The sequence below is a fragment of the Acipenser ruthenus genome, chromosome 12 (assembly GCF_902713425.1).
Source record: "Acipenser ruthenus chromosome 12, fAciRut3.2 maternal haplotype, whole genome shotgun sequence".
Classification (NCBI taxonomy): domain Eukaryota; kingdom Metazoa; phylum Chordata; class Actinopteri; order Acipenseriformes; family Acipenseridae; genus Acipenser; species Acipenser ruthenus.
In genome coordinates this window covers 17,724,036-17,749,762 of record NC_081200.1, presented here as the reverse complement: position 1 = coordinate 17,749,762, position 25,727 = coordinate 17,724,036, and the positions used below count along the sequence as shown (strand labels likewise).

Below are 25,727 nucleotides of genomic sequence, written 5' to 3'. Positions count from 1 at the left end.
TTATATGTAATTGGGGGGTTATAACCAAGATTTACAAATTCATTGTTGCCAAAATGAAGACAGACACGTTAGCAGCAGTGGGCACTGTGCATCTAAAACCATGCCCAGGACAGTCTTCGGCTCGACTGTGCCCCAGCCCTCAGCTCCTACCAGTAGGCCACACCGGAAATCCAGTCCCCAGCCTGACCACTAGACCAGTCCATCTTCCACACACCCCTGACCATTAAGTGAGGTACCTCCTATTACAGACAAGCCATGCTTGAAGCTGAAAGATTTAAACACTGTGAAGCAGCTTCAGTCGTGTCTTGAAATTCAATGTACAATTCAAAATGATATTCCTCACAACAGGTTACATTCTGATTTGCACACTACATCATTCAATACAGATTTATATTAATATTCTCTGAAATAACAACACAGCTGGGATACAGTTCCAGAGATCATTGCTTGTCGTAGAAGGAACATCGGCCACAATTTGCAAGTAATATACAAATCAGAAGGATGGTCCCTTCACCTCCAGTCTAACGAAAGCTTGCACATGAAGCGCCAAGCTCTTCTGAGGTCCAGACACAAAGCAGCACTCCTTTAGCTGTGTATTTGGGGAGCGGGTGGGACTGTCAATCGTCCAATCACAGATCAGACCAGAGCACGGCCTTGCTGCCCTTCTCGACACTGACCACATGGGCTCCAGAGGGGGACCAGGCCACAGCGTTGATAGATGAGCTGAAATTTAACAATTAAAAAGCATTATTTTACTCAATTTATCCAGATTATCTTTTAGTGTATGACAACATGACCTGAAATATATTTATATATCCTCAAGCTATGTGCTATGTATTTCTAACTCAAAAATATAAATGTCAATAGGGTTTGGAAATCTTTTTTTTAAGTTGGTGATTTAAAGCAGTTATATTTAAGTAACCCCAAGCAGAAAATGTGTGTTCCACTGCCTGCAGTGAAGATAACAAGCTAATTCTAGAGCACAAAAACAGATATGGGGTGCTGTGCATACATTTCTTCATCTAGTTTTTGTACATTGTGTAACCTCTCTTTTACTTTGTGGTGGCAGGTGGTGTCCCAGCTACCTCTGTGCACTTTGGTCTGCGACTCACCTGTGGTGTTTTCCCAGCGCCTTCTCCACTTTCCCCGTCAGCACGTTCCACACATACAGAGTGCCGTCAGCAGAACCTGCAGCAATGTAGCTGCCATCAGGGCTGGGGAGCACACAGGAGACAGTGTTAAAACAGAGGAGCACACTGCTCCACATGGGTGCCAGTGTACCTGAGTGGTTGAATATTGTTTAACGGGCAATGCAAACATAATGTACATGATAGTGGGCTTATCTGTTTAAAATGTAGATATCTTGAGTTTCATGTTATGTTATATACTTTTTGCAGTATCAAAAGGTTATATTTAAAGTGATTGCAGCTCACAAAATAATTCCATAAATCTTATCTGTTGTGCTCTTCCATTCGTTATGCAAGTCTCAAATTTCCAGTTTTGGAAGCAACACGTGGTTAAAGAAATCACTGTTTAATATCAATGCTTTCAGATAGTGTTGCACCTGCTTGGTCGTTTCACCTGAAGCGTGACATTGTTCCCACTCCTTCAATGGCTTATTGCCTGATAATAACCAAACAGCTGCTTCCTCTATCGACTGACACGCTTTCAGCCAGTAACATTCTATGAACCAGAAGGGTGAAGTGAAATAAAACAGGAAGTACAAGTGTAATATTTCCTGTGAAAAGACAGAGCAAATTAGATTCAAAATAAAGTAGTAACAAACATCATAACGCGTTTCTTTCCAACCTTCACATTTGAAACTTATGCAGCTCATGGAAGTGCAAAATAAGTAAGAATCATGGAATTATTTTGTTAGCTACAATTACTTGGGAGTAATAACAAGGGCTTTCTGTAGATCTTCATTTTATAGAATTTATTTTCACTTTGAATTGGGTGCAAGCCATTTATCCTGATGCAACATTGTATATTCACTCTCTGTGCAGCAAGTATTAGAATCCTACTGAAAAATGGTTGTTATGCTGTTAAAACCTTTATTACCACCACTTTAGAACACACAATTTCAAAAACCACCACATAACTAAATCTTGGGGGGAAAAAAATATCCAAATTTGGTGCCATAATTCCTTGTACTGAAAGTTTTGAAATTGCCATTTTGAAACTAGTTATTAATTTATTTATTGTATTAATATTTTTAATAAATTTTGTTCTTATGACAAACTTGTCAAAACTGAGCATTTTTCTTCTATTTCCCTGTGTTAACCAATTCATAACATTTCCTCGCACATCAATTAGTATCTCTAACATGACCCATCTCTTTATATAACTCTAGTGTTGCTTGATAACTTAAAAACCATATCCACTAAAAGTTCATACAAAGCATGTCATAAAACAATGACTAGCTCACCATGAGAATTATTTAAAAAAATGTTCCCTGATTTACACATACACAAAAAAAAACCCTCTGGATATAAACTTTAATTTGTATGACTGGTATGCTTTAGGAGTTGCTTCTTTTGGTAAACTTCCTCTTTCACCCATCAATCAGTTATTCATATTGGCTTTCTACAAATTAAATTAACCAAATTAAATTAATTTCTGGCATATTAGATAAATATTGTAACCTATAGGCCGAAATCAGCTATCCTATACTAATCAGTTCTGGTAGGTCAAACAGAAAATGTTGTGCAACACAGAAATTGTGAATGTGAAAAGCAAATCATGCAAGACTCTTTTGGCAATACTTTTCTCGTTTGTGGGTTATCTGTCCTTACCCCACACAACCTCTGTGTATTCATGTCTATCACTATCTAGAATGCATGACTTTCTCACATTTGCTTTGGTCTGAACAGACAGTGAGAGGATCCCCCTTCAATATGGTTTTTCTTACCTAAACATCACTCTCGTCCAATCGGAGCCACACTTGAAGCCTTGGACGCTGAAAAGGGAAAGTCAGCATTATTAATCACTGAAAGCTGGCATCATTTTTATAGAATAAATCTGTTTATTTCAATCAGAACAACTGCTTGCAACAAAGTGTAATGTATCACCATAAAAAAAATCATCAATAGAAACACTGCCTGTCTTTCCTCTTCCCTGATTATGCCTCTTCACTAAATTGCTGTCCTTTAGCAGCCCCAGCTGAATGCCTCCCTTATTATTATTATTATTTATTTCTTAGCAGACGCCCTTATCCGGGGCGACTTACAATTGTTACAAGATATCACATTATTTTTACATACAATTACATTATTTTTTTACACATTATTTTTTACATACAATTACCTATTTATACAGTTGGGTTTTTACTGGAGCAATACAGGTAAAGTACCTTGCTCAAGGGTACAGCAGCAGTGTCCCCACCTGGGATTGAACCCACGACCCTCCGGTCAAGAGTCCAGAGCCCTAACCACACTGCTGCCCTAACAGACTGCCTCCCTTAGCAGACTGGCCCCTCACCTGAATGTCTGCCGCACAGTGTTAGTCCGCAGGTCAATGATTTTCAGCAGGTCATCTCTGGAGCAGGTGAGCAGCTCCGTTCTGTCAGGGTTTAGGTCAAGAGATGTGACCCTCCCAAACAGCTCCAACTCACGTACAATACTCTCTGCCCTGAGGACAAGCAGACCAGACAGGTTAGGTAACATTCACATATGACACCATACTGTGTCCAAGTGCACAAAGAATAACCGTGCTCCAAAGCAAATAAACCGGACATGGTATGGGTGAGATATTACTCAATAAACTCCAAAGGCCTCTTGCTGTCTAACTTTTATGATGTTCTTAAGTTGTAATTGTAAAATTACTAAGAAAGGATTCATTTAATTTTTCAATTGTATTTGACCGAAAGAATCACAGAGTACAGTGAAAATTAACTCAATATCTACAAAGTTATCATGTGGAAACCATAAAGTCACATGACCCAACATGGCAGCTCACAGGTCAAAGAGGAAAGCACCATTATTTTGCCGGAGGAGTTTTCATAAACCCAAAAATATTAAGTCAACATCTGAAATGTTTTAAAGAGATATTAGCAGTTGAAGCAGTGATTGCAGTTTAACAAAAAACATATAAGCTCCCTCTTACAGGGAAGCTTAATAAAATGCTTCACTACTACAGACAAATAGGCAAGCACCATAATCTCCTAGAATGGGAGTTTAAATCCCATGTCTGAGGTACAGCTACTGTCACTACCATAGCCATCAAAGCTACAAACCTCACCTGATATCCCAGTAGCGGACTTTCTTATCGAAGTGGCCACTCATGACACACTGCTCAGTGCAGACAATGTCATTGCAGCTCGATCCTGCAAACACAGTCTTTATACCTGCAGATATACAGGAAAAAATTATTAGCCCCAGAGCTGCACCACAATGCTACCCACCCAAAACTGTTGCAAAAAATGGATGCATATTATAGCTTATAAATCCATCTTGAAAATGTGCAGTTTTTAATTTCTTACTGCAACATTTAATTTCTGTAGCATGCATTTTTGGCTTGGAGGTATAATGAAGGAGGTTTGTGTCTCTGAAACTAAAACTACCTTTGGGGAATGTAAACAAACTGGACTGTCAATAAACCACCAAAGACTAGTACAGTTGTAAAATTGAACATGATGGGATACTGCCACTTACAAACACAAGTCTCTCGCAAATACAAATATGGCACTTTTATTAGAATCATTGCACTTTTTTCTAGATTTCTCACATTAACATCCATGGTCACCAATAGGCAATGTGTTGACACATCACTAAACTAGAAGCGCAGTTCTGTGTGTGAGGCGAAGGGATCTTGAATACTTTGAAAGATCGTCTTCTCAGTGCTGTTTTCCATCCGTCATGGGCACCCCCACTATAGACCCATAACTTATAATGAGAATTGACAGCAAATATATTGGGATTTTAAAACACTTGCAGGTGTTTCCATATGCGATATCAAACAAATCTGAAATGAGATAGTAAGGTGGGAAAGAGCCCAAAATGTTGCTTGTAACAGCAAACGGCCAGTCTCTCAGCACAATAGTGAAAGAGCATTTTGTTCTATAGAATATATATACTGACCAGTTTGAGAAACTGTTGGCAAATCAGTTCACTAAAAATGTGTGAGTACAGAGCAAATGTGAAAAAAGCAAGAGAACTGAATACACGTAAAATTGCATTGATGTAACAGCCCCCTGCCAGCCTCAGTGGAAAGGAGTAACACTTTGTTCTGTAGAAAAGTTAGAAACACTCCGGAAACTGCTGATGGCAACAGGTTTGTGACGCACCTACTTTTAGAATGAGCACAAAGCAAACTTGTTAAATATTTGTGAGTGTGTGTGTGTGTGTGAGAGAACTAGCACTATTCAATAAAGTAGGGATATCACAAAACATGTCAATGTGAACTTCACTGCCCAAACTGCTTGCTTTGGTAGCACAGCTTATTGCTAGAAACAACTTGTATGGTGGATGTGTAGTTAACAACATTTAGTACAATTCCTGTAGTTGCACAACACAAGTCATTAGATAAGACTTCAAAGAAGGAGTATCGTCTCCAACTTCATCCAGCCGTTGGTCTCTTTGAGACTGCCTGCAGACCCATTTCTAATCCTGTGTGGTTTTGTGGTGCAGACTGCTTTTCATCAGGGGCTACGATGCGACCTCCAAACTCAGCTATGATGCAACAGATACAGCTGATCAGATTGGAGGAATGCAGACAACTGCACCACTGTGCACCCTCAGACTGTAAGGTGTCTTTCAGACAGACTATTACAGCAGACACGGTTGTATTACTAATAACAAATTTTAAAAAAAGAATGTGAAAAACTGTTCAGCTTTTTTTTGCTTTTATTTACAGGAAATTGTCTTTTCGCAATTTAAATGATACATTCCTTGCACATCCAGCTGTATGGTTCATAAATAAACAAGTATGTCAGTTACATACATCTCCCCCACAGCTGTATATTTACAATTCGAGCTATCAATATGATGAAAAAGTTGATGACTGTGACATCTATCAACAGTTTGTACCGAAAAGTATAGATATTAATTTTGCAATGAAATGTTTAATTGCAATATGATAAGCGATTCTCCAGACATATGCAAACATGTAGAGTGACTGATGTATGAACAGGCAGACAACCCAGTATGTGCCCAGAATCTGATATTATCAATAACTTGTGTTAACGTTAAAACCAGTGCCCTCCATAAGTATTGGGACAGTGAAGTCATAATTGCTATTTTTGCTGTACACTCAAGCAATATGAAAATACGATTAAAAGATGAATATGAGGCAAAGGTACAGTGTCACCTTTTATTTCTGGCTGTTTCAACACATATGTTTTACCAACTAAGAATAACAGCAATTTCAGAATTCCATCCCCCCATTTTATGTGAGCATAAGTATTGGGACATTTGGCTCACAGGTGTTTCTAATTCATTAGGTGTTTCCTGTTGCATTGATTGTTCACACATAAAAGAGCTGTGAATGTGTAGTCTCAGTTCTATCCTTTGCTTTTGCCTTTGGAGTCTGCGTTTGGTGTCAGTAGGCATAATCCAACATGAAGATTAGGGATCTGTCTATGAAAGAAAAGCAAGCGATTTGGATGCTAAAAGAAAATAGGAACTCAATTAGAACCATAGCACAAAAGTTGGGCATAGCCAAATCAACAGTTTGGAATGACCTGAAAAAGAAATCGGCAACGACTAGGTCGGCCAAGGAAAACAACAGCAGTTGACAGAAAAACCAGAGCTGTGAAAAACAACCCTAAAATAAGTGTCAGTGAAATCACCAACAACCTCCAGAATGCTGGGGTGAAAGTGTCACAATCTACTGTTCGCAGAAGACTTTGGCAGCAGAATTACAAAGGCTACACTGCAAGATGCAAACCTCTGATTAGCACCAAAAACAGAAAGGCCAGATTAGGATTTGCTAAAAAGTACAGAGATGAGCCAGTAGAGTTTTGGAACAGAGTTTTATGGACAGGTGAGATGAAGATGAACTTTTATCAAAGTGATGGTAAGGCAAAAGTGTGGAGAAAAAAAGGAACTGCAGATGATCCAAAGCATACCACCTCATCTGTGAAGCATGGTGGAGGTAGTGTCATGGCATGGGCATGCATGGCTGCCTCTGGAATGGGCTCACTCATCTTTAGTGATGATGTAACAAATGATGGCAGCAGCAGAATGACTTCAGAAGTGTACAGAAGCATCTTGGCTATCAGTGTACAAGAAAATGCCACCAGACTCATTGGGCGGCGCTTCACAATGCAACAGGAAAATTACCCAAAACACACTGCCAACGCAATCAAGGAGTTCATCAGGGAAAAAAAGTGGAAAGTTTTTGACTGGCCAAATCAATCTCCTGATTTAAATCCGATTGAACATGCATTTCACTTGCTGAAGAGGAGACTGAAATCAGAAACTCCCCAAAACAAGCAACAGCTGAAAATGGTGGCAGTAAAGGCTTGGCAAAGCATCTCAAAGGACGATACCAAGAGTTTAGTGATGTCAATGGGTCACAGACTCACTGCTGTTATTGCATGCAAGGGATTTGCGACTAAATACTAACTTTTATACTTCTTAAATTTGCTTTAAGTTGAATTGTCCCAATACTTATGCTCACATAAAATGGGGGGATGGAACTGTAAAAGTGCTGTTATTCTTAGTTGGTAAAACATATATGTGTTGAAACAGCCAGAAATAAAAGGTGACATTCTGTACTTTTGCCTCATATTCATCTTTTAATCGTATTTTCATATTGCTTGAGTGTACAGCAAAAATAGCAATTTTGCCTTCACTGTCCCAATACTTATGGAGGGCACTGTATATGAAGAAATATGTGATGTGTGACATACAGACGTACAAATGTCATCCCCAGCACGGATAATAAATATGGGTAGATTGACAAATATTATTTACTTTCATTACTTTAAGTAGGTCTACTTCATAACCAAAATTAATTACTTCCATGTTTTCTAAATATATCTATTAGTTGTTTTCAACACAAATATTTTATTTAAGACCAGTAACTTGTCAAAAAGCTTTTCAGATAAAAAACAAACAAATAATAATAATAATAATTCCTTCAACAATTAGTCTCTGTTCTTGATAATAGTCACTCACTAAATGCATTCCACCATACAAAAGCACAACACATTTAGTTTAAAATGCAAACAGTTTGAGGATCCAGCACTGATTTTCAATAAGCATTTCATTAAGCAGCATGTTTTTCTATTTATATATTTGTGGTCGGACACAGACTTATGAAAAACTAAGACAAGCTAAATGCCCTCCTGTAGTACTGTAGGCGAAGAACATTTTCCTGCTTACAGACTTTGCTCCTGAGGTCCCAGAGTTTGAGTGTCCTGTCATGGCTGCCTGAGACGATGCGAGCGTTATCCAACAGGAAGCGAGCAGACAGCACCTTCCCGCTGTGACCCGTCAGAGTGTGCTGGCAACAGAAGTGACAGGAGGTTAAAGGAATCACAAGCCACAGAGGCATACAGGGCTAACACATCCAGAACGTCACACTCTGAATCACAAAAAGTCTGTCCTGAACTAGAGGTCTCAGCTTGAAAACTGCAGATCACGCACGGCCCCTGCCCAGGCCCTGAGTGCTCCTTGCTGATTGGCTATATCGGATGTGTGTCGTTGCCGTGGCTCCTTGGTCTCTCGGAGACACGGACTGAGACTTCATCCTATCTGTCAGGAGCCCCTGAGCCCATCAGTGCACAACTACAGCATGATGGCAGAAAGCAGGGGCTGCTGGGAACCAGGAGTTTCTGGGAGGGGACCCTTTGCATCAGAACTTACTTCACATCACTGACCTCATCAACTCTCCTGGGGCTGGATTTTCAAAATTTTTAATCTGGATAAATGTAATCCAGCAGTGACATTTTCTGAAAAAACAGATCAAAATGATCCAGATAAAAGTAATCTCGATCACAAAATCCGGATCACCATTATCCAGATTACAAGTTTTGAAAAACCAGCCCCTGGAGTTAACCATCAACCTCCTAAATACACTAAAAAAATCCTGTATGTCATTTTTTGTTAGTGTAGGGAAAATACATGCACCTATTAAGGGTAAAATGACTACTGACTTGAGTCTTACAGTGGAAGTAAAACATAGTCGAACAGGTCGCCACTTTCTGAATGTCTGGTGCTCTTTTTGTAAATGGACCATTTAAAACGTTGCTGTTTTGCGCTATATTTTAAAACTGCTTGAATTAAAAAAAATATATATATATGTTTATTAAATGTTCTGAAACAGATTTTCTGTCCTTGTCAGCCCAGCTGCACTGCACATCACATAAGAACAGTCGACTTTCTGAGGTTCATTCTGAGACTCATTTTTCTATTCGAGTAGTCGATGCTGCCCCTAATAACTACAACATTTTTATTTTCTTTCAGTATGGAACACAAACTATTTAATATGGTTGGTCTTTCTGTTATTTCGTACTGAAATGCATTTAGTGCGGCCTGGACATTTGTTGCTTCTAACAAAGTCATGAAACACATTTAACATGACATGCAGGCGAGCCGTAACTCTGAGCTCCGTGGTGGGTACTTACTCGCAGTCTGAAGTCATCCACTGTCCAGATCCTGCTGGCGAAATCATTGGAGGCAGCGAGCAAGTAGGAGCCCTAAGGGAGAGGGCAGAAAGAAAATAATAATAAGTATTCATGCAGGTCCAAGCAATGCAGCTGCTGAGTGGATTTTTATAAACTAAACAATTACACAAAATTGGGTCAGCCTGCTGTAATACCTCCCGTCATTCCCACAAAGGGTTTACTGGAAAATATATGCAGTTTCATGGGGATAAGATTTCTAAATTGAATGGTAGTTTTTACAAAACAAACAAAACAAATCCAAAAATCAGCAGACACAGGCGAATAATTTGCAAAGCAAGCCTGGCCCAAGTCTGCTTAAGGCTGCCTTTTCCAATCTATAAATGGACTGCACTCACCGCGCTGTCAAACTCGATACTGGTGATTCCAGCATTGCTGCCTGTGAGAGCTCCTTTCAGTTCACAACGACCTAAACAGAGAGTCACATTAGCTACACATTGGGAACACTGAGGCCTGCATATCACAAACAGTAGCTTCCACTTTGCTGATGCCTTTTCAGAAACATAAAATAAGACCAAATAAGGCAATAGAATGGACGAAACAGCTATGCAATGGAAGTCTTATTTCCATCCCAGCTTTTCTAGTTATGCCTATTTACAACAAAAAAATAAATGTAGTTATTGCTCAAGGTTACTACTTTAAAGACACACATATATTAATTTTTTGCATTCCAATTCTGGTTTGTTATGGTAGTAGAAACAGCTCTTAGGAGTTTACATGGTTAAGTATTTTGGTAGTCTCTCGAATTATACTTTCAACCCTGATTAAAATGAACAGGAGGTCTCAGCTTAAACTTGAGATCACACACAAGCCCCTGCCCAGGTCCTGAGTGCTCCTTGCTGATTGGCTATATTGGATGTGTGTCGTTGCCGTAGCTCCTTGGTCTCTCGGAGACACGGACTGAGACATCATCCCGTCTGTCAGGAGCCCCTGAGCCCATCAGTGCACAACTAGAGCATGATGGGAGAAAGCAGGAGCTGCTGGGAACCAAGATCTACAGGGAGGGGACCTACTAATCAGACCTTTTACATCACATCACTGACCTCATGCTCTCTGCTGGGTCGTCAACTGTCTAGCTGTATATGTATCACTTGGCTTTCTAGAAATCTACTTACAACCCAACAGTCTCCTCTTCTCTGAAGCAGAAGCAGTTTTAAGAAAAGGAATGAAAGAAGTAGCTAGGCTGTTAGTTTTAGCATCATAGCATGTTACCTGAAACAATCTCCCATAGTTTCACTCTCCGGTCCATACCCCCCGTTGCTAGTAGGCGAGAGCCTGGGCTGAATCGCACTGCATTCACTTCCCCTTCATGGGCATCCTAGGAATACAGTCAAAAAAGAAACATAAGTTAAAACCTATTGACATGTGAAATTTTGTTTAGTGCAACGACATAAAAGAAGAACTAGAAATATCAGGTGGCTGAGTGAGTAAATTAGTGTATTATTGAGCAGACCTGTGTAGTCTTGCAGCCGATTCAATGGTGCTCGGGGATCAACTAATAAGATACTACACCTGCCTATATGTGCTTTGAGTATTCTCTACAAAACGCACTCATTCCAGAAGAGAATGACTAGACACGTCTCAGTCTGTGTCTAGCCTTTTTTCCCGTGAGCCCAGATTTATATCTAGTTTATGTCACAAGTGAAATGTCTTTTGAACTTAGACCTCAGTGGACAGTGGTTAGTCCACATCAATAAACACCCCCACATAACTGGCACTGGACACCCTTACAATGATCTCAAAACCAGTAGCCACATATGGGATTAGCATGGAGACACTCTCTTACCACCCTTACTGGTCTCACAAGGTCTTGTGGGAGAAGCTTATTTGGCCTAGTTTTATGCAGTTCCAGCTCTGTAAATACAGGACTCAACTATTTAGTACTGCCAACCCAACACATTTCATAAATGTAAAACTGCAGGTTCTATCTTTAGCTATGAAACTTGTGCAGATGGCTTTATTGCAAGTGAAAAAAGACACCACTGCTTCTTCTTTTTACATTTTTACTCACATCCCAAATACAAATAAAAAAAGAGAAACTTTTACAATAGAAACTTTAGTCACACATCTTTTATGGCTGGTTTCAAAGATCCTGATTATTATTAATATTGCACTTCCTACTGTTGCCATTGGTAAGGTAGACCAAAATGTGTGTTAAATGCGGTCTTTGAAAGCAGTCGTTAAGAGATTTCAGCTGGACAGTATTCCAACAAAACTTTTTCTAACTTCACCAATTTGGCCAGGTTTCTAAAACAAAATTGAGGTCTCAGCTTAAACTTGAGATCACACACAAGCCCCTGCCCAGGCCCTGAGTGCTCCTTGCTGATTGGCTATATCGGATGTGTGTCGTTGCCGTGGTTCCTTGGTCTCTCGGAGACACGGACTGAGACGCCATCCTATCTGTCAGGAGCCCCTTAACCCACTGATGCACAACTAGAGCATAATGGGAGAAAGCAGGGGCTGCTGGGAACCAGGAGCTACTGGGAGGGGACCTGCGAATCAGACCTTTTACATCACATCACTGACCTCCTCAACTATCAATTCAATTGATCTACATTGATCTGTTTTGGGGTTACATTTACATACTATTCTACTATAGTAATCAACACAGATGCCCCTTTTTCCACCTAACCTTCCTTCACATATTCCTGTTAAAAGGCAGATACTCACAAACACATGCAGGGCAGTGGTAGGCACACGGACCTCTGCACACACTCCTGTGTGCACCTCTGTGCTTTCAGGGGAGCTGCCATAAGAATTGACAGATCGACGCCTACACACAAAGGGAAAAAATTAAATTACAAAATAAAAATTACTACAGGTTTTATAGAAATCTAACTATTACCACAACAATGATTCCAATGCTCTTTTACATTGCACAACATAGACATTTTGCTACTGTCCAGCTGATGGACACCATTTCACTTTTAAATAGGGAGTATTATACACTTCAGTGTTTCCCAATAACTTCAGAACACAGCACCCCCTTACGCACACACTACGTAAAAAACTAAACAGGGCAAAACTGAGCATTCATTTAAGGTAAAATCAAAAAGGAAAGCAGATGTATACTTTTGTACTCAAAATCCTTTAACCATTTACTGACAATAAGCCCCACGACAGTGTATTTGAAGACCAACATACAAGAAGGGTACATTTTGCTTTCAAACTAAATCAGCTTGATTTGTTTCCTTGCACACCACCAGACCCCAGGATGGGAATCATTGATCAATTTGATCACTGCCTCTGATATAATATTATTCACTTGACTGTTAAGTGTCTCTCTGTTCCTCAATCTGGTGTACCCAATACAAGGTGACTGCTTTCTCAGCCCTCATTCTAAGGCATACCCTTCCTATAGACTGTTGCTGCTCGCTTACTCCCATTCTAGTTTTCTGTTACACTCTATCCGATACAAGACTAATACAGAACCTTTGCTAATTGCATGGAATTAGTTTCCAGTTGTATGATTTCTAAACTCTGGTCCTCTGGTCCTCAGTAGGTTAAAGTGATATCTTTGGTGTTCATTGTATTCTCCTCTCGACAGAAGTGGTCCTTGATGCGATTTTGTAGTCAAATGGCTCAAACATCTGATGAGCAGCAATTGAAACCAAAAAAGGGAAAATAAACTCTCTCCCAGAGCCAGTGTTTGGAGCAGAGGTATTTCTCGTTTTGAAAGATTTTCCTTTAGTGAGTAGTCTGGCTGGCTTACAGGTATAAAAAAAAAAGACAAAAATAGAAGGAGCAATGTAATTGGCTAACAGGTTTTGGCTTTGTCTCGTGCTGAACACCACCCCCACTCTGGACCATAATTGAACACCATGCACTACAATATACACATCCAAACACAGTTTTTTGCTAAAGCTTCACCTTGTGATATCAGGGGTGCGATGTCCAAGAATCGGAGACTCAGAGAGGCTGCCGACACAGGTGACAAAAAATCCCAATGAAAAAGTAGGGGTATTGGGGTTGGGGAGAGTAACACAGACAAAAAGAAAATAGGAAATGGAGTTGAAGACATAGAGGGCAGATTGAAGGTAGAGGAATTTGAAGACACAAGATTTCAGGAGGAGACACAGGAAGTCAAGTTGAAAACACAAGATTTCAGGAGGAGACACAGGAAGTTGGATTGAAGATACAGGAAGTCACGTTGTTGAGTTGACATAGAAAAAAAAGGCATGGGAAGAGAAACAAGAATCGTATCACCGTGGGTGGGACTGAATCATCACGTGAAAGAATTTTAAATGTAATATTAAAGAAAATAAAAAGTGTGCTAACCTACCCAAAGATATTGGTGATAGAGTCCAGAAGGCCTCCGGGTGGCTGAGAGGCGCGTTTACTAGCAAAACACAGAAAGAAAAGACTTTGATTGGAAACCAGTGCTTTCAGTCTAGGCTATGTTAGGCAATGCCTGGATTAGGATTAGCAGGTAGGGTTAAAAAAAAAGATTTTATCCATGATAGCTGCAAAACATTAAAGTAAGGGATCGGTCAGGTTACTAATTTTTTAACCCTGATTTAAAAAAGAATTCCATTTGGGGGGTAGAAATCTGGCATTATCAGATATGATCTGAACCCCTACTTATATAGTCCCAATATGCGGAGGACAATTCTGCTTCATTAAGTAGAAGCATTTAAGGGCACATAAAGTTATACCACTGTAATTGTAATACAATAAACTGTTTTATTTGGATAAAACAAAACTGGCAAAGAACAAAAATGACAAAGGACCTTGAAACTGATCTTTACATTGTTTAACCCTTTCACCCCCTATTTCTAAAGTTCTACTAACACTGCGGTGGGTTTGCATTCAACCCTTACCTAGGTGTGCGGGTGATGGCCTTCCCAGGCGACGTCTCCCCCCCGGGCTCAGCAGTATCGTCGGACAGGACCTCAATGTCATCATCCCTGTGGAGTGAGCACAAGCTGCACTGGTCAGCCAAGGAGCTTCCGTAACCAGAGGAGCAGCAGTTATTTGCATTGACTGGAGTGGGCAATTTTGCTTAGCCAATCAGCAGTTAATGTTTTCAACACATTAGTCAACCAATCGGTTGTGCAGGGTTGGTTGAATGTGTTAATTAGCCACCCTGTAGAGAAATGAATAGCACAATTTGGTGCGAAGTTAAACAAAACCACGTTTTACCATGTTTTCTTTTGGTGTAAATATAAATCTTATTTTTGCAGCACACATTATGCATTTTTTAAAATGTACTTTTGACACTGAAAATATGCACGCGCAGTAATTATTGAGGCTTCCATTTTAACCCTCCCCACTGCGTTATCCTGTGTTAGGATGGGATACGGGTTGTACGTACAGATGAAAATTGTTCCTTTATAACATGAAGTTTGCATTGTGCATCTCCACAGACACATTAGTTTCTTGCAATTCACTTTCACTTTGTGCCCGCAGGGCCACCACAGTGTGGGACATATTCCCTGAATATGATAATACATGAACAGAAATATAACTGGATTCATTAATGAAACTGTGTGTCTTGAGAAACAGGGCAAACTGCTGTGTCTTGAGAAGGGGGCTGACATACTGAACTATGTGACCTACTGATTAGAGGACCGGCGCCTGAACTGGATTAGCTGAGTGGACAGTTGAATTATGTACAGATAATTCACACGTGCAACAACAATCGTTTTGACACAAGGAAGACATAAACTAGCGATGTCCCAGTGGAAAAGGACATTAAAACATCAAAGGACTGTGATCTTAAAAAAAGGCAAGATACACAAATGATCACATGAAAGTGGCTAGTTAGCAGAGTGAAAAGGACTATAAATATCCAAGCAAAATTGAATATGTTGCGCTCCACATCGAATGCTAAACAAGGTGCTGTCACTCTAAACAAAGCTGCAACTCCGGGACTCTAAAAATGGAATCAAGACGGGACTCTGCCTGAAAACTGACCCAAGAAGAGGAAGCAAGCTGCAAGCGAGTTGCTACCACAAGCAACGAGACTGAGGCCCAGCTGGAGGACTGTTATCAGACAAACCAGTCTAGGTCTGCAGTACACCTAAAACCATAGTATCCAAAAGAAACTGTGCCCTGCTACTGGCGTAGCTAAAAGATTCAGCGAAGAGGACAGAGCGGACGGGCGCTGTTATGGATCCTATACTGAGGACTAAAGACTTTGTTGCAGCTTTTTGTTGATTCTATCATGAACTGAAAGCTTTGTTACCGAGTTTGATCCAATGTAAGATTGAACACTTAGTTGCTGAGAGGAGAGTTTTTGTACTGGACACTTCAACAGATTGAGTTTCCAAGCCAGCAGACCAAAAGTCTAAGTTTCAAGGAACCGTTGAGTATAATTTCAGTTGCATTTTCCTTTCATGGAACTAAATTAATTAATTGTAACACATTCACATAAAATTGAACTGTTAATTATTTAGTTCGCACACTTTTCGTGTGAAATAACTTTTAGTGAAACATGATTTAGTAACTATGTAATCTACCTCACACTGTTGTATGAATTTATTTAAAAGTAAACTTGCCATATACTTAATCTATATACCATTAATAAGCTTAATGTGATATATTCTAAGATTGTCTGCATCGTTTCAGTCTGTGGGTGTGTGCTTGCGAGCAAGCTACTACGACGTTACAGCTTGCTCGAGTGCTGTTTGTGTGTGAGGAGACAGGCAGCTCATATTTTAATTGCCTGCTAGCCAGCATGAGTGTAGTGAGAGCTTTTTGAATTGTGTTTGTGCTTTGAGACTAAGATTTATTTCCTTGTGTCTGCATGTGTATGTGTGTTCATAGTAAATCCTCGATCTCTGTAACACGTCAATTAAATATTAGATTAAATGGCAATTAAATAAGAGAACTAATCAACCCAGATAAACATTAAATGATCAATTATTGAATTGTTCCTACAACAGGTATATCTCAATAGTGCGAGCACTAATACAAAAAGAGACCTGAAAGATTGTTAAGAAGTTTTGGACTGATTTTTATTTTAACAAATACTGCAGAAATATTCTTTTAAGGTTATCTTAAGGTTATAGTCTAAGTTTAGGAAAGTATCCAAAATACAAAACTATATGTATTATTTTGTTCCATTTTAGACAAATTAGTAGGTGAAATCCAAACCTTTCTGCATAACCGTATATTTGAATTGTCACAATATATTAATGCATTTCGCAATTCAGAAAATTCAAAAGTAATTTGAACACATCTTTCTTTGTAATTGTGTATAGTTATCTTTTAAAAGATTTACTCTTGTATATGTGTTTATGAATTTTGAGATTTAATATTGTGAGGTGGTTGTTTTGTTTAGATTTTTTTCTCAATTCTATTTCATTTTGATTTAGTTGATGAAGCTTTTTTTTTTTTTAATCTTCCAACAGTGCCAGTGAAAATCAGCATAGACAACTTTCCTGATCCAAAAAGACTGGTGGTGATTGTTATACAGTTTGATGTACTTACAGGAGGTAACACTACAGCCATTGCTGTCTATCACCCCAAGGGTTTATTGTAATTTCCATGGGAAGTACTTTTTATTTTGGATGTTGCATAAATCCATCCTTTCTTTCACTTTGGAACTTTAAATAATAATTCATACTTTACAATATAAATATTTCCATATTTTAGGTTAGTGGATTCTAACTTCTTATGGGTAACTTACTCAAAGTGTCCTTGCATGAAGAACATCATTCTACATATACAGTAAAAAGATCCTGTTTAGGTTCTTGCTAATTAAAACCTTTTGCCTGTTGCTTAGGTTACTTACTCAGTGTCCATGCATGAAGAACATTGTATTCCCTCAGAGTGATTTATTTTGCTATTTGCAATCATTGCATGTGAAATGTCAGTGTTTGTCACCCTTAACACTTCCAGACAATGGTAACAATCTCCCTTCTCACCAGGTCTGCAATCCACCACAACAGAAACTGGCTACCTCGCCTATCGAAAACCGAACTGTAAATGGTCCATTAACAATGCCTTAAGCAGGGATAATCATGCCCCTCTTAATTCACAATACAACAATTTAAAAAAATGCAAATGTGTAACGAGCAAAAGTTCATTAAGTAAAAGTATTGTAGAGGACAGAAAAGGTTTAAAAACAGTAAAAAAAAAGTTTATATATATATATATTATACACACACACACTTTTTTTTTTTCGTTTAAGTCAACACCTCCGAAGGTATCTGTATTTACTAAAATATAGCAATTCAGGACATCCTAAATATTTAATATATAATATTTAATATATTCTTAAAATGGTATAAAATAAGAAATGTAGCAATTCCAATGACAGATCACCACAAACCATATCCTCAGCAAGTTTCATCAGATTAATGTAAATGCAACATACAGATGTCAGGACTGCCCAGTCCCTGACCACATTCCGGCGCCTCCTTAAGACTCACCTCTTCAAAGAGCACCTGTAGAACTCCTCTGTTGTATCCTGGGACACTATCACCCTTCATTTTAAATATGCTTTATTTTGCTCTTATCTGCCCCCTATTTTACTGCATTTAATCCTGTACCTCAGAATATTGTAATCTGCCAAGTGTTTAATCTGTAGTATTTTGTACTTAATCATATCCTGATGTAACTATCACTATTTAATCATATCCTGATGTAACTTTCACTATTATCTGCTGTATTATTGAATTGTGGTTTGTCACACTTGAGAATTATTGTATTTCTTGTTCTTATTGTATGACTTATATTGTAACACTTGAATGTATTTGTATTTGCTTTTGATTGTAAGTCGCCCTGGATAAGGGCGTCTGCTAAGAAATAAATAATAATAATAATAATACAGATAGTCAGACAAATTGCTTCACTACTCCCTAAGAATATTTCTGAAGGTAAAATGAAGAACACCTATCCCACTGAATCACTCTGCATGTACAGTAAAAAAAAGATAATGTTTAGGTTCTGGCTGATTAAAATCTTTTGCCTATTGCGTATAAAGGGAAGAATGATCTAGGTCAGGGATTCTGAGTACACAGGAGTCTCGGTGGGGTTAATGAGAAGGGAATATTCTTTCCATAACATTTGTGTTTATATAATATATATGGGGCAGCAGTGTGGAGTAGTGGTTAGGGCTCTGGATTCTTGACCGGAGGGTTGTGGGTTCAATCCATAGTGGGGTCACTGCTACTGTACCCTTGAGCAAGGTACTTTACCTGGATTGCTCCAGTAAAAACCCAACTGTATAAATGGGTAATTGTATGTAAAAATAATGTGTAAAAAAAAAATAATTAAATAATTAAAAAAAAATAATGTAATTGTATGTAAAAATAATATGATATCTTGTAACAATTCTAAGTCGCCCTGGATAAGGACGTCTGCTAAGAAATAAATAATAATAATAATAATAAATAATAATAATAATAATAATAATAATAATAATATTATATAAAAACTATTCATTATTCAGGGACACTCCTAGATCAGTGAAGTCTATTAGTGTATTTGTGGCTAGAGGCTATTTCAATCATTTATAATGGCAGCTACATTTAGATCTGCCACTATGTAGATGATTAAAATAGAGCTCGATGCATTCAAAGTATTATGCACTAGTGTGATCCCACTATCATGACATTTGACTGACATCTCATAAATGCTACTATGAGTGTTCTCTAAATGAACTGACTTAATAGTCCCAGCTATTTTTACAGCGCAACTTTAGGCGTTCAAAGTGTTTTCCAAACAAGGTTTGTGTCCAGGTTGTTAAAATAACATTTTGGGGGGGGGGGGGGGGGGGGGGGCAGATTCACAGCTACTGCTGTTCTTTTAAAGTGGAATATTTACATCCAGAACATGAAGATACAGCTTTGCTGATCTCTGTTTACACTTGCCTGAGGACAATATACAGTCACAAGCTCCCATTATGCAGAATGCTGGTTAGCTGGCTTTCAGCAGTTTTAGCAGCAAGTCCTGTGAAAGCTTTACTCACAGGTCCAATTGCAAGGGCTCCTTTGCTGCATCAGCCAGTTCCTTCTGCAACTTAGCTTGTCTTCTCCTGAAATGTACAGAGCAGTAATATTATCTGACTGATGACAAAAATATTAATTTTTGATTTCTTGTAGAGATGCATCAAAATAAAAAAACAAATTCTTGAATCAGCTATTAATAAAAAGCTAAAATACAAAGTCTATATTATACAATAGTATGTAAAAAGACAGTTTCCTTCTTTGTTGTGATCTCATCTGTTCAATAGCTTTTTATAAGAAATGTTCATGCAAAGTCTGCTTGCATTAGTAGGTCTGCAGGACTTAAATAATACAATCTCAAAGAATCCACAAGGGATAACATATAGCAAGCCAAGATTTTAAAACGGGCATCACTGAGAAATACAAAACGTTTGTCATTTTTAAATTATTACTACATATAGCACTTGAGTGTTTTATGAATACGTTAAATCAAGTTATCTGACTCGTGAGCTGTAATTGTTAGAAGTTAGTGCTTCAAACTAGGATTAGGGCTGCATTTTTTTCAATGTAACAAAAGGCTTATTTCCCAACATTTCACAGTAGCATTGTCACATTCAAAATTGATTATTTTCTCTAAGTTATATGTAGAATATTTCATTTTTTCACCATTAGTCAATTAACAAACAAAACAAAAACAAATAAATGTAAAAATAAACATATGAAATGTCCCCTTCTTGTACTGGACAGAGGGATCTTTAGCAGCAATGTTTCTGATATTTGAAGCAACTGGTGCCTTTAAAGAAAACGTGCAGCTCTATGCAGTGTGTTCAATCGTTTACCAGAAGCAAACTGAACCTGGCTGCCGGGTTTCTAAATGCAGTGTAACAGGTAGTGCGTCAATAAGGCAAATTTGCTATATTTATTTTTTTAGATCCATTTTTTTTTTTTTAAATTTTCCCGAGAAACTACATATTAAAACAACAATGGGTACATTTCACGGAAATCGCAAAATCTGTCAGGGGTAGAAAATTCCAGAATTTTTTTAACATGCCCGGTCAGACATGTAGCTCCAACTTTTACATGCCCAATGCAAAATTCTACACGCCCAAAGTGTGAAACAAAAAAAAAAAAGCTTTACCCTACCTTAAAGTGAGCCGTTCCAGCCTTTTCGGATTCCTCAGTGACAGATGACTTCTTAACTGCATGTCCAGCTGTGTGCCTAGTGCCATGAGTCTCAATACACCCAATGTTCCACAGCAGCATCTGGCTGAAAATCAGCAAGATGAGGTCCATCTATGCTGATTGTCATGAACTCATTCATGGTGTCCATTGAAAGGCGAGAGCGCAATGGAGTTTTCAATCTGTTGCACTAAACCCTCTTTCACATGCATACGTACTTGGAGATAGAGCCAGCATAATTTCAACTAAAAGAAGAACATTTTTAATGTTCTCCTCTGGCTTGGTTTTGAGCAGGTATTTATATAGAAAGCATACTGCAGGTATTCTCCTTGATTTTATTTAGTTAGTTTTAGAGCAATCCACACACTTTGGGCACAGTCTTTTTCTACATTACTTAAAATTCGCTGTGTGTCTAATCAAATTAAACATTTCCAAAAGTTGCAAGAGCTTCTGCATTCATTATAGGCCATGTAGTCAAAGACATTGAAGTTTGACAGTAGTTTCTGTAGTAAAACTTGAAAACGATTTCCATTGCAGCTAATGGTTTCAGTCAGGACTTCCAGTTATTTTTCTTGATCATTTGAATGTCCAGACAGCCTTATACACTTAAAGGTTTTCTCAGCACTGCCACTAGAAAATGCCTGCAGATAAAAGATCACGTTGGTGTCCGAGTCCTTCTAGTCGTACGCAAGCCTCTTCCAACATACGACAGACTTCCTTTATGCAGCAGTCATCAGATTGAAACTTTTGACACTGCCGTCAGTATGTCAAGCCAGTAATGCAAAATGTTCATAAAACGCACACTTCGGATCTCATTTAAATAGCTCTTAGCTTTAGGTGATTTGTCATGCCTCCTGTCTACTGCAATGTTTTCAAGGTGTATATCAATCTGTACAGTGTTTTTCAGCACGGCCACTACTGCTTGCTGTTGGCTAACTAGCCACTTAATTTGTTTCAATGTGCCCATTTTCGCCACAGAATTATCTCCTTCAAAGTTTCGGAGAATACTGATATAGTTTTAAAATGCCTTTGACTGTATCCTCAAACTTTCCTTTCAAGTAGCTAGATTCAACAGCATCTGCAATAGCCAATTCAAGATTATGCGCTATGCAATGAATGTGTATGAGATAAGGAATGTCATCTGCTATTCGTGCTGCAACACCAGAGTTTTTTCCCACATGTTTACAGCAGCGCCATCCATATTCAATCCTACTATTTTCTCTAACCGTTGTTCTTCATTTAATTTAATTTCTTCTAGAGCAGTGGTTCTCAAACTTCATGGCACTGCGACCCCCTTCTACCAGTAAATATTACTTCGCGACTGCCCTGTATTACTGCACAATAGTGAGCACTGTTAGTAAAACATGCATTACAAGGCAATATCAACAAAACTAAAATATAGCCATTGCTTATTTTTACAGCCAACAGTATAGAAAATAATATAAAAATTACATTACTTACCGAATGGGAGGGGTGAGCTTGCATGGATGAACACAAATGCTTGAAACGGGGCTCCATGTGGCTGAGGTAAAGATGAAGGTCATCTTCAACATTGAGGCGGGTCCTGGACTTGTTTTTTATTAAAGTGAGAGCAGAAAACCCTTATTCACAAAGGTAGGTAGACGGGAAAAGCATGAGCGCTTTCAGAGCTGCAGATAACAGCTCTGGATATTCTTGTCGCACAGAAATCCAAAAGTTAGGAAGAGGTTGCTGAGAAAATTTGGGCTTCAGTGTCTCGTCACAAGAAAGGTCCATCAATGTTTCTTCTGCTGTAGTGGCAAATTAGCACTTGCAGTCACTTCAGTAATAAAGGGGTTTCTAATCCACCCCTCTGCTTTCCAATCCTTTTCAAGGAAGTACTCTCGAAACCGTAGCTGAAGGCTTTCCAGGTGGCTGGCGATAATGTATTGCAAGTCACTCTTTGAAAAGGTGGTCTCATCAAAAAAGTTATCTAATAAATAGAATGCTTCCAGACTGCCACGATTTACACAATTGTACCACAAGGCCAGCTTCTTGATCCAGCTTTCGATTTTGTCAATGAGAGTAAGGACAGATGTATCTTGTCCTTGGAGTAACATGTTAAGGATATTCAAGAGATCAAAAATATCTCCCAGGTAAGCTGGCAAAGCAAGCCATTTAACATCTACAAACTTTTCGGCCAGCGGAGAATTGTTGCCGGAAATAAATACTCACTTCCTCTCTAAGCTGAAACAAACAAACAATGAGTACCTTGACCTGCGACAGCCAGCAAACTTCTGTGTGGTAAAGTAGCTGACAGTGCTCTGCTCCCATCTCATCACACAAAACTCCAAACAGACAGGCATTTGTTGGATGAGACTTGATAAAGTTGACAATATGAACAGCTTCTTCGAAAACTTCTTTCTGAACGGGTGACATTTTTTGTTTGTTTGTTTTTTATAAACAAAGGCTTGCCTGTGTATCATGCAGTGAGTGCAAATGGCATGTGGTGCAAGAGCCTGCACTCTGTGACTAACCCGCTGGTTTTTCCTGTCATGGCATGAGCACTGTCACTGCAAACGCCTACACAGCGCTGCCATTCCAAGCCACCATCGGAGACAAAACCATCCAAAAGAGCAACAAGTTCACATCATCTTCAAATCTAATGTAGGTCAACATCTGAGCAGCATCTGACACATCAGTCGTTTCATCCAATTGAATAGCAAAAAAAATAATAATAATACTGTGCATTACCTTGACGATCACTTGCTCATACAGGTCAATAGTCATATTGTGAATGCGCCTGGCACCAGGTGAAGCAAATCAAGCTGGCTGGCAGTACTTTGTCCCATCATAATCGAAACCACCTGTTTGACACACAGTAGAAAAAAAATGTTTCGCCAATATTGTGGGGTGTACCAGTTTTGGCTATCCAGTGTGACACAGTAAAAGATGCACGAGAGCCTTCTCGTTAGTTGTAGCCGCTAACTTGAGTACTTTCGTCTGGCCCCTTAGCTCTGTCAACTTTCACTGAAAGAAATCGATAGGTTTCCCATGAAGAGAACCGTGCTTTGTCTTCAAGTGCCGCAACATTTTCGATGGTTTTAAACTGTCCTTAGCCAGCACTTCACCACACACCACGCACTGTGCCGTGGCTCCTCTTCAGAACCAAACCAGGTAAAACCGTATTCCAAATATTTATCATCATACTTTCGGGTTCTTGGTTTTTTGTTGCTGATCGGATCCTTCTCAAGACTTCTTTTGCTTGTAGTGCTTGACTCCCCTTTATTAGTACCATTTCCAATACTATTCTTCAGAAAACGCTCCATTTTAAAATACTGTAGCAAAATATTACTGCTATGGCAAAGAAGGAACACTGACAGATACTGGGTAGGGAGGGATAGAAAACAGGTATGCACCAAAACACACAATAATATAAAAAGGGTAAACAAAATAAAAACAAACGGTCTCGTACACTACACTTTCTTTATCATTTTCCAAATCGGACAGAAGCTTCCCCCCAGTCTCCAAACTAGCTTGTGGAGCACAGATTTCACCCAATATTTATACCCAACAGCGACCCCACAACTGCAACATTTAATCAGCCTCCAACCAGTCACACCCCCATTATCCTGTAGCGGCAAACGCTACAATACAGCAAAACTTCCATTATACATATAAACCTTGCTTCTTCCAATTACGTTACTAAATCTTTCTTTAAGACTTCTGCTATGTGGTGAAAAAACTCCTTGCTGCTTTTGTCGTTTAAATAGTTTTGTCCGCAAACAACTCAATTTTTCACTTGCAATGCACACAGTTTTTCGAATTCTGTAAATGACATTTCGTCCTTTGCAATTAAATATGCAGTGTTAAACAACACTTTCATTTTCTGCATTTGTTCTTCAGTCATTCGAATCATACATTTTTGAATGGGCGTAGCTTTAGGATTCTCTTCTGCTATTTTTGCTCGCACAAGCTGTGCTTTTTTGTTTTGTTATGTGCTCTCACAGAAGTAACTCGAACTGCATCACCCTGTACACCTGATTCCAAGTATAAGCTACTTTGATCAGCAATATTGGGAAACTGACGACACATTTTGCACCACATGACCATATAGTCTTCGTTGCTTTCGAGCCACACAAATTCTTGTAGCCATTCTGTCTGAACAACACATTTGCGGTTTTTTTCATACTCACTTCTTTCTCTTTTCTGGAGGTTCCGTCCCAGCAGTTTGTGTTGGAGTGGTTGTGGAAAGCTCTTCAACACTGGCATGAGTTGACATAGATGGCCTTTCTTCTTGCTCTTCTTCAATATGGTCAGGCCTCGCTTTAAAGAACTTGCGAATATCCATGTTTCTGTTTTTTTTAAATCTCTTAGATTCAAATCAAATAAGTGGAAGCAGGACTCCCGAGTGGCGCATCCAGTAAAAGCACTCGCGTAGAGTGCATGATGCGCCCTATAGTCTGGACGTCATTGGTTCGGCTATTCCTTTGCCGACTGAGGACAGGAGCTCCCAGGGAGTGGCGCACAATTGGCCAAGCGCAACCCGGGGGGAGGGAGGGTTAGATCGGCCAGGTTGTTCTCGGCTAACCGCGCACCAACGACCCCTGTAGTCTTGCCTGTAAGCTGCCCAGAGTTGCGTTGTCCTGGTGAGTTTGCAGTGTGAAAAAAAGCGGTTGGCTGACGGCACACACTTCAGAGGACAGCGTGTGCTAGTCTTTGCCGCTCCCGAGTCAGCGCGAGGGTGGTAGCATTGAGCTGAGCTGAACAAAAATAATTGGACACTAGTAAATTGGGGAGAAAACTACAAAAAAATAAATATATAAGCAAACTGTATGCAATCAAACGATGTTGAAAAAAAACGGTCAAAGTATTATTTAAGAATGTTCCAAATTTGCTTTCTAATTGAGCTTTTTGTTATTTTTTCCTAATAGGAGGAAATTTAAAAAAAAAAAAAAATAATAAAAATAAAGCGCCACCGACTGCCTCTTTACTCCAAACGCTATGCTGTTTGCACAAGTGCACAGGCACTTTATTTATTCATGTATTTATTTATTTTTTAAGAC

General features: G+C 39.0%; 1 protein-coding gene, 1 long non-coding RNA gene and 3 other non-coding genes across 8 annotated transcripts in view; 1 reads left to right on the top strand and 4 right to left on the bottom strand.

Annotated features, from left to right (window-relative positions):
• Positions 1-298: 298 nt before the first annotated feature.
• LOC117417113 (autophagy-related protein 16-like) overlaps positions 299-25,727 on the bottom strand; it is a 48,045-nt gene continuing 22,616 nt past the window's right edge. For 2 of the 3 annotated variants that reach the window (XM_034028914.2, XM_059034654.1), the window contains exons 7-20: positions 19,548-19,613; positions 14,449-14,535; positions 13,911-13,967; positions 13,499-13,546; positions 12,299-12,401; positions 10,841-10,946; positions 9,967-10,037; positions 9,572-9,643; positions 8,328-8,448; positions 4,240-4,345; positions 3,481-3,630; positions 2,912-2,959; positions 1,113-1,214; positions 299-723 (exon numbers count right to left, since the gene is read on the bottom strand). In XM_034028914.2, the coding sequence (XP_033884805.1) occupies positions 630-723; positions 1,113-1,214; positions 2,912-2,959; positions 3,481-3,630; positions 4,240-4,345; positions 8,328-8,448; positions 9,572-9,643; positions 9,967-10,037; positions 10,841-10,946; positions 12,299-12,401; positions 13,499-13,546; positions 13,911-13,967; positions 14,449-14,535; positions 19,548-19,613 (1,231 nt within the window). In that variant the 3' untranslated portion in view covers positions 299-629. The remainder of the gene's footprint in view (positions 724-1,112; positions 1,215-2,911; positions 2,960-3,480; positions 3,631-4,239; positions 4,346-8,327; positions 8,449-9,571; positions 9,644-9,966; positions 10,038-10,840; positions 10,947-12,298; positions 12,402-13,498; positions 13,547-13,910; positions 13,968-14,448; positions 14,536-19,547; positions 19,614-25,727) is intronic. The other variant, XM_034028916.2, reaches the window with a different exon arrangement.
• LOC117417513 (small Cajal body-specific RNA 6) lies at positions 8,561-8,825 on the bottom strand. The gene has a single exon (XR_004546735.1). It is a non-coding gene; the product is annotated as a small Cajal body-specific RNA 6 (non-coding RNA).
• Positions 10,408-10,672, bottom strand: LOC117417511 (small Cajal body-specific RNA 6). The gene has a single exon (XR_004546733.1). It is a non-coding gene; the product is annotated as a small Cajal body-specific RNA 6 (non-coding RNA).
• Positions 11,891-12,155, bottom strand: LOC117417512 (small Cajal body-specific RNA 6). The gene has a single exon (XR_004546734.1). It is a non-coding gene; the product is annotated as a small Cajal body-specific RNA 6 (non-coding RNA).
• Positions 15,442-18,731, top strand: LOC131740065 (uncharacterized). Of its 2 annotated transcripts, none has more exons than XR_009330699.1 (3): positions 15,442-15,830; positions 16,984-17,067; positions 17,503-18,731. It is a non-coding gene; the product is annotated as an uncharacterized LOC131740065 (long non-coding RNA). The 2 variants fall into 2 exon arrangements; XR_009330700.1 differs by having other exon boundaries at positions 15,442-15,934.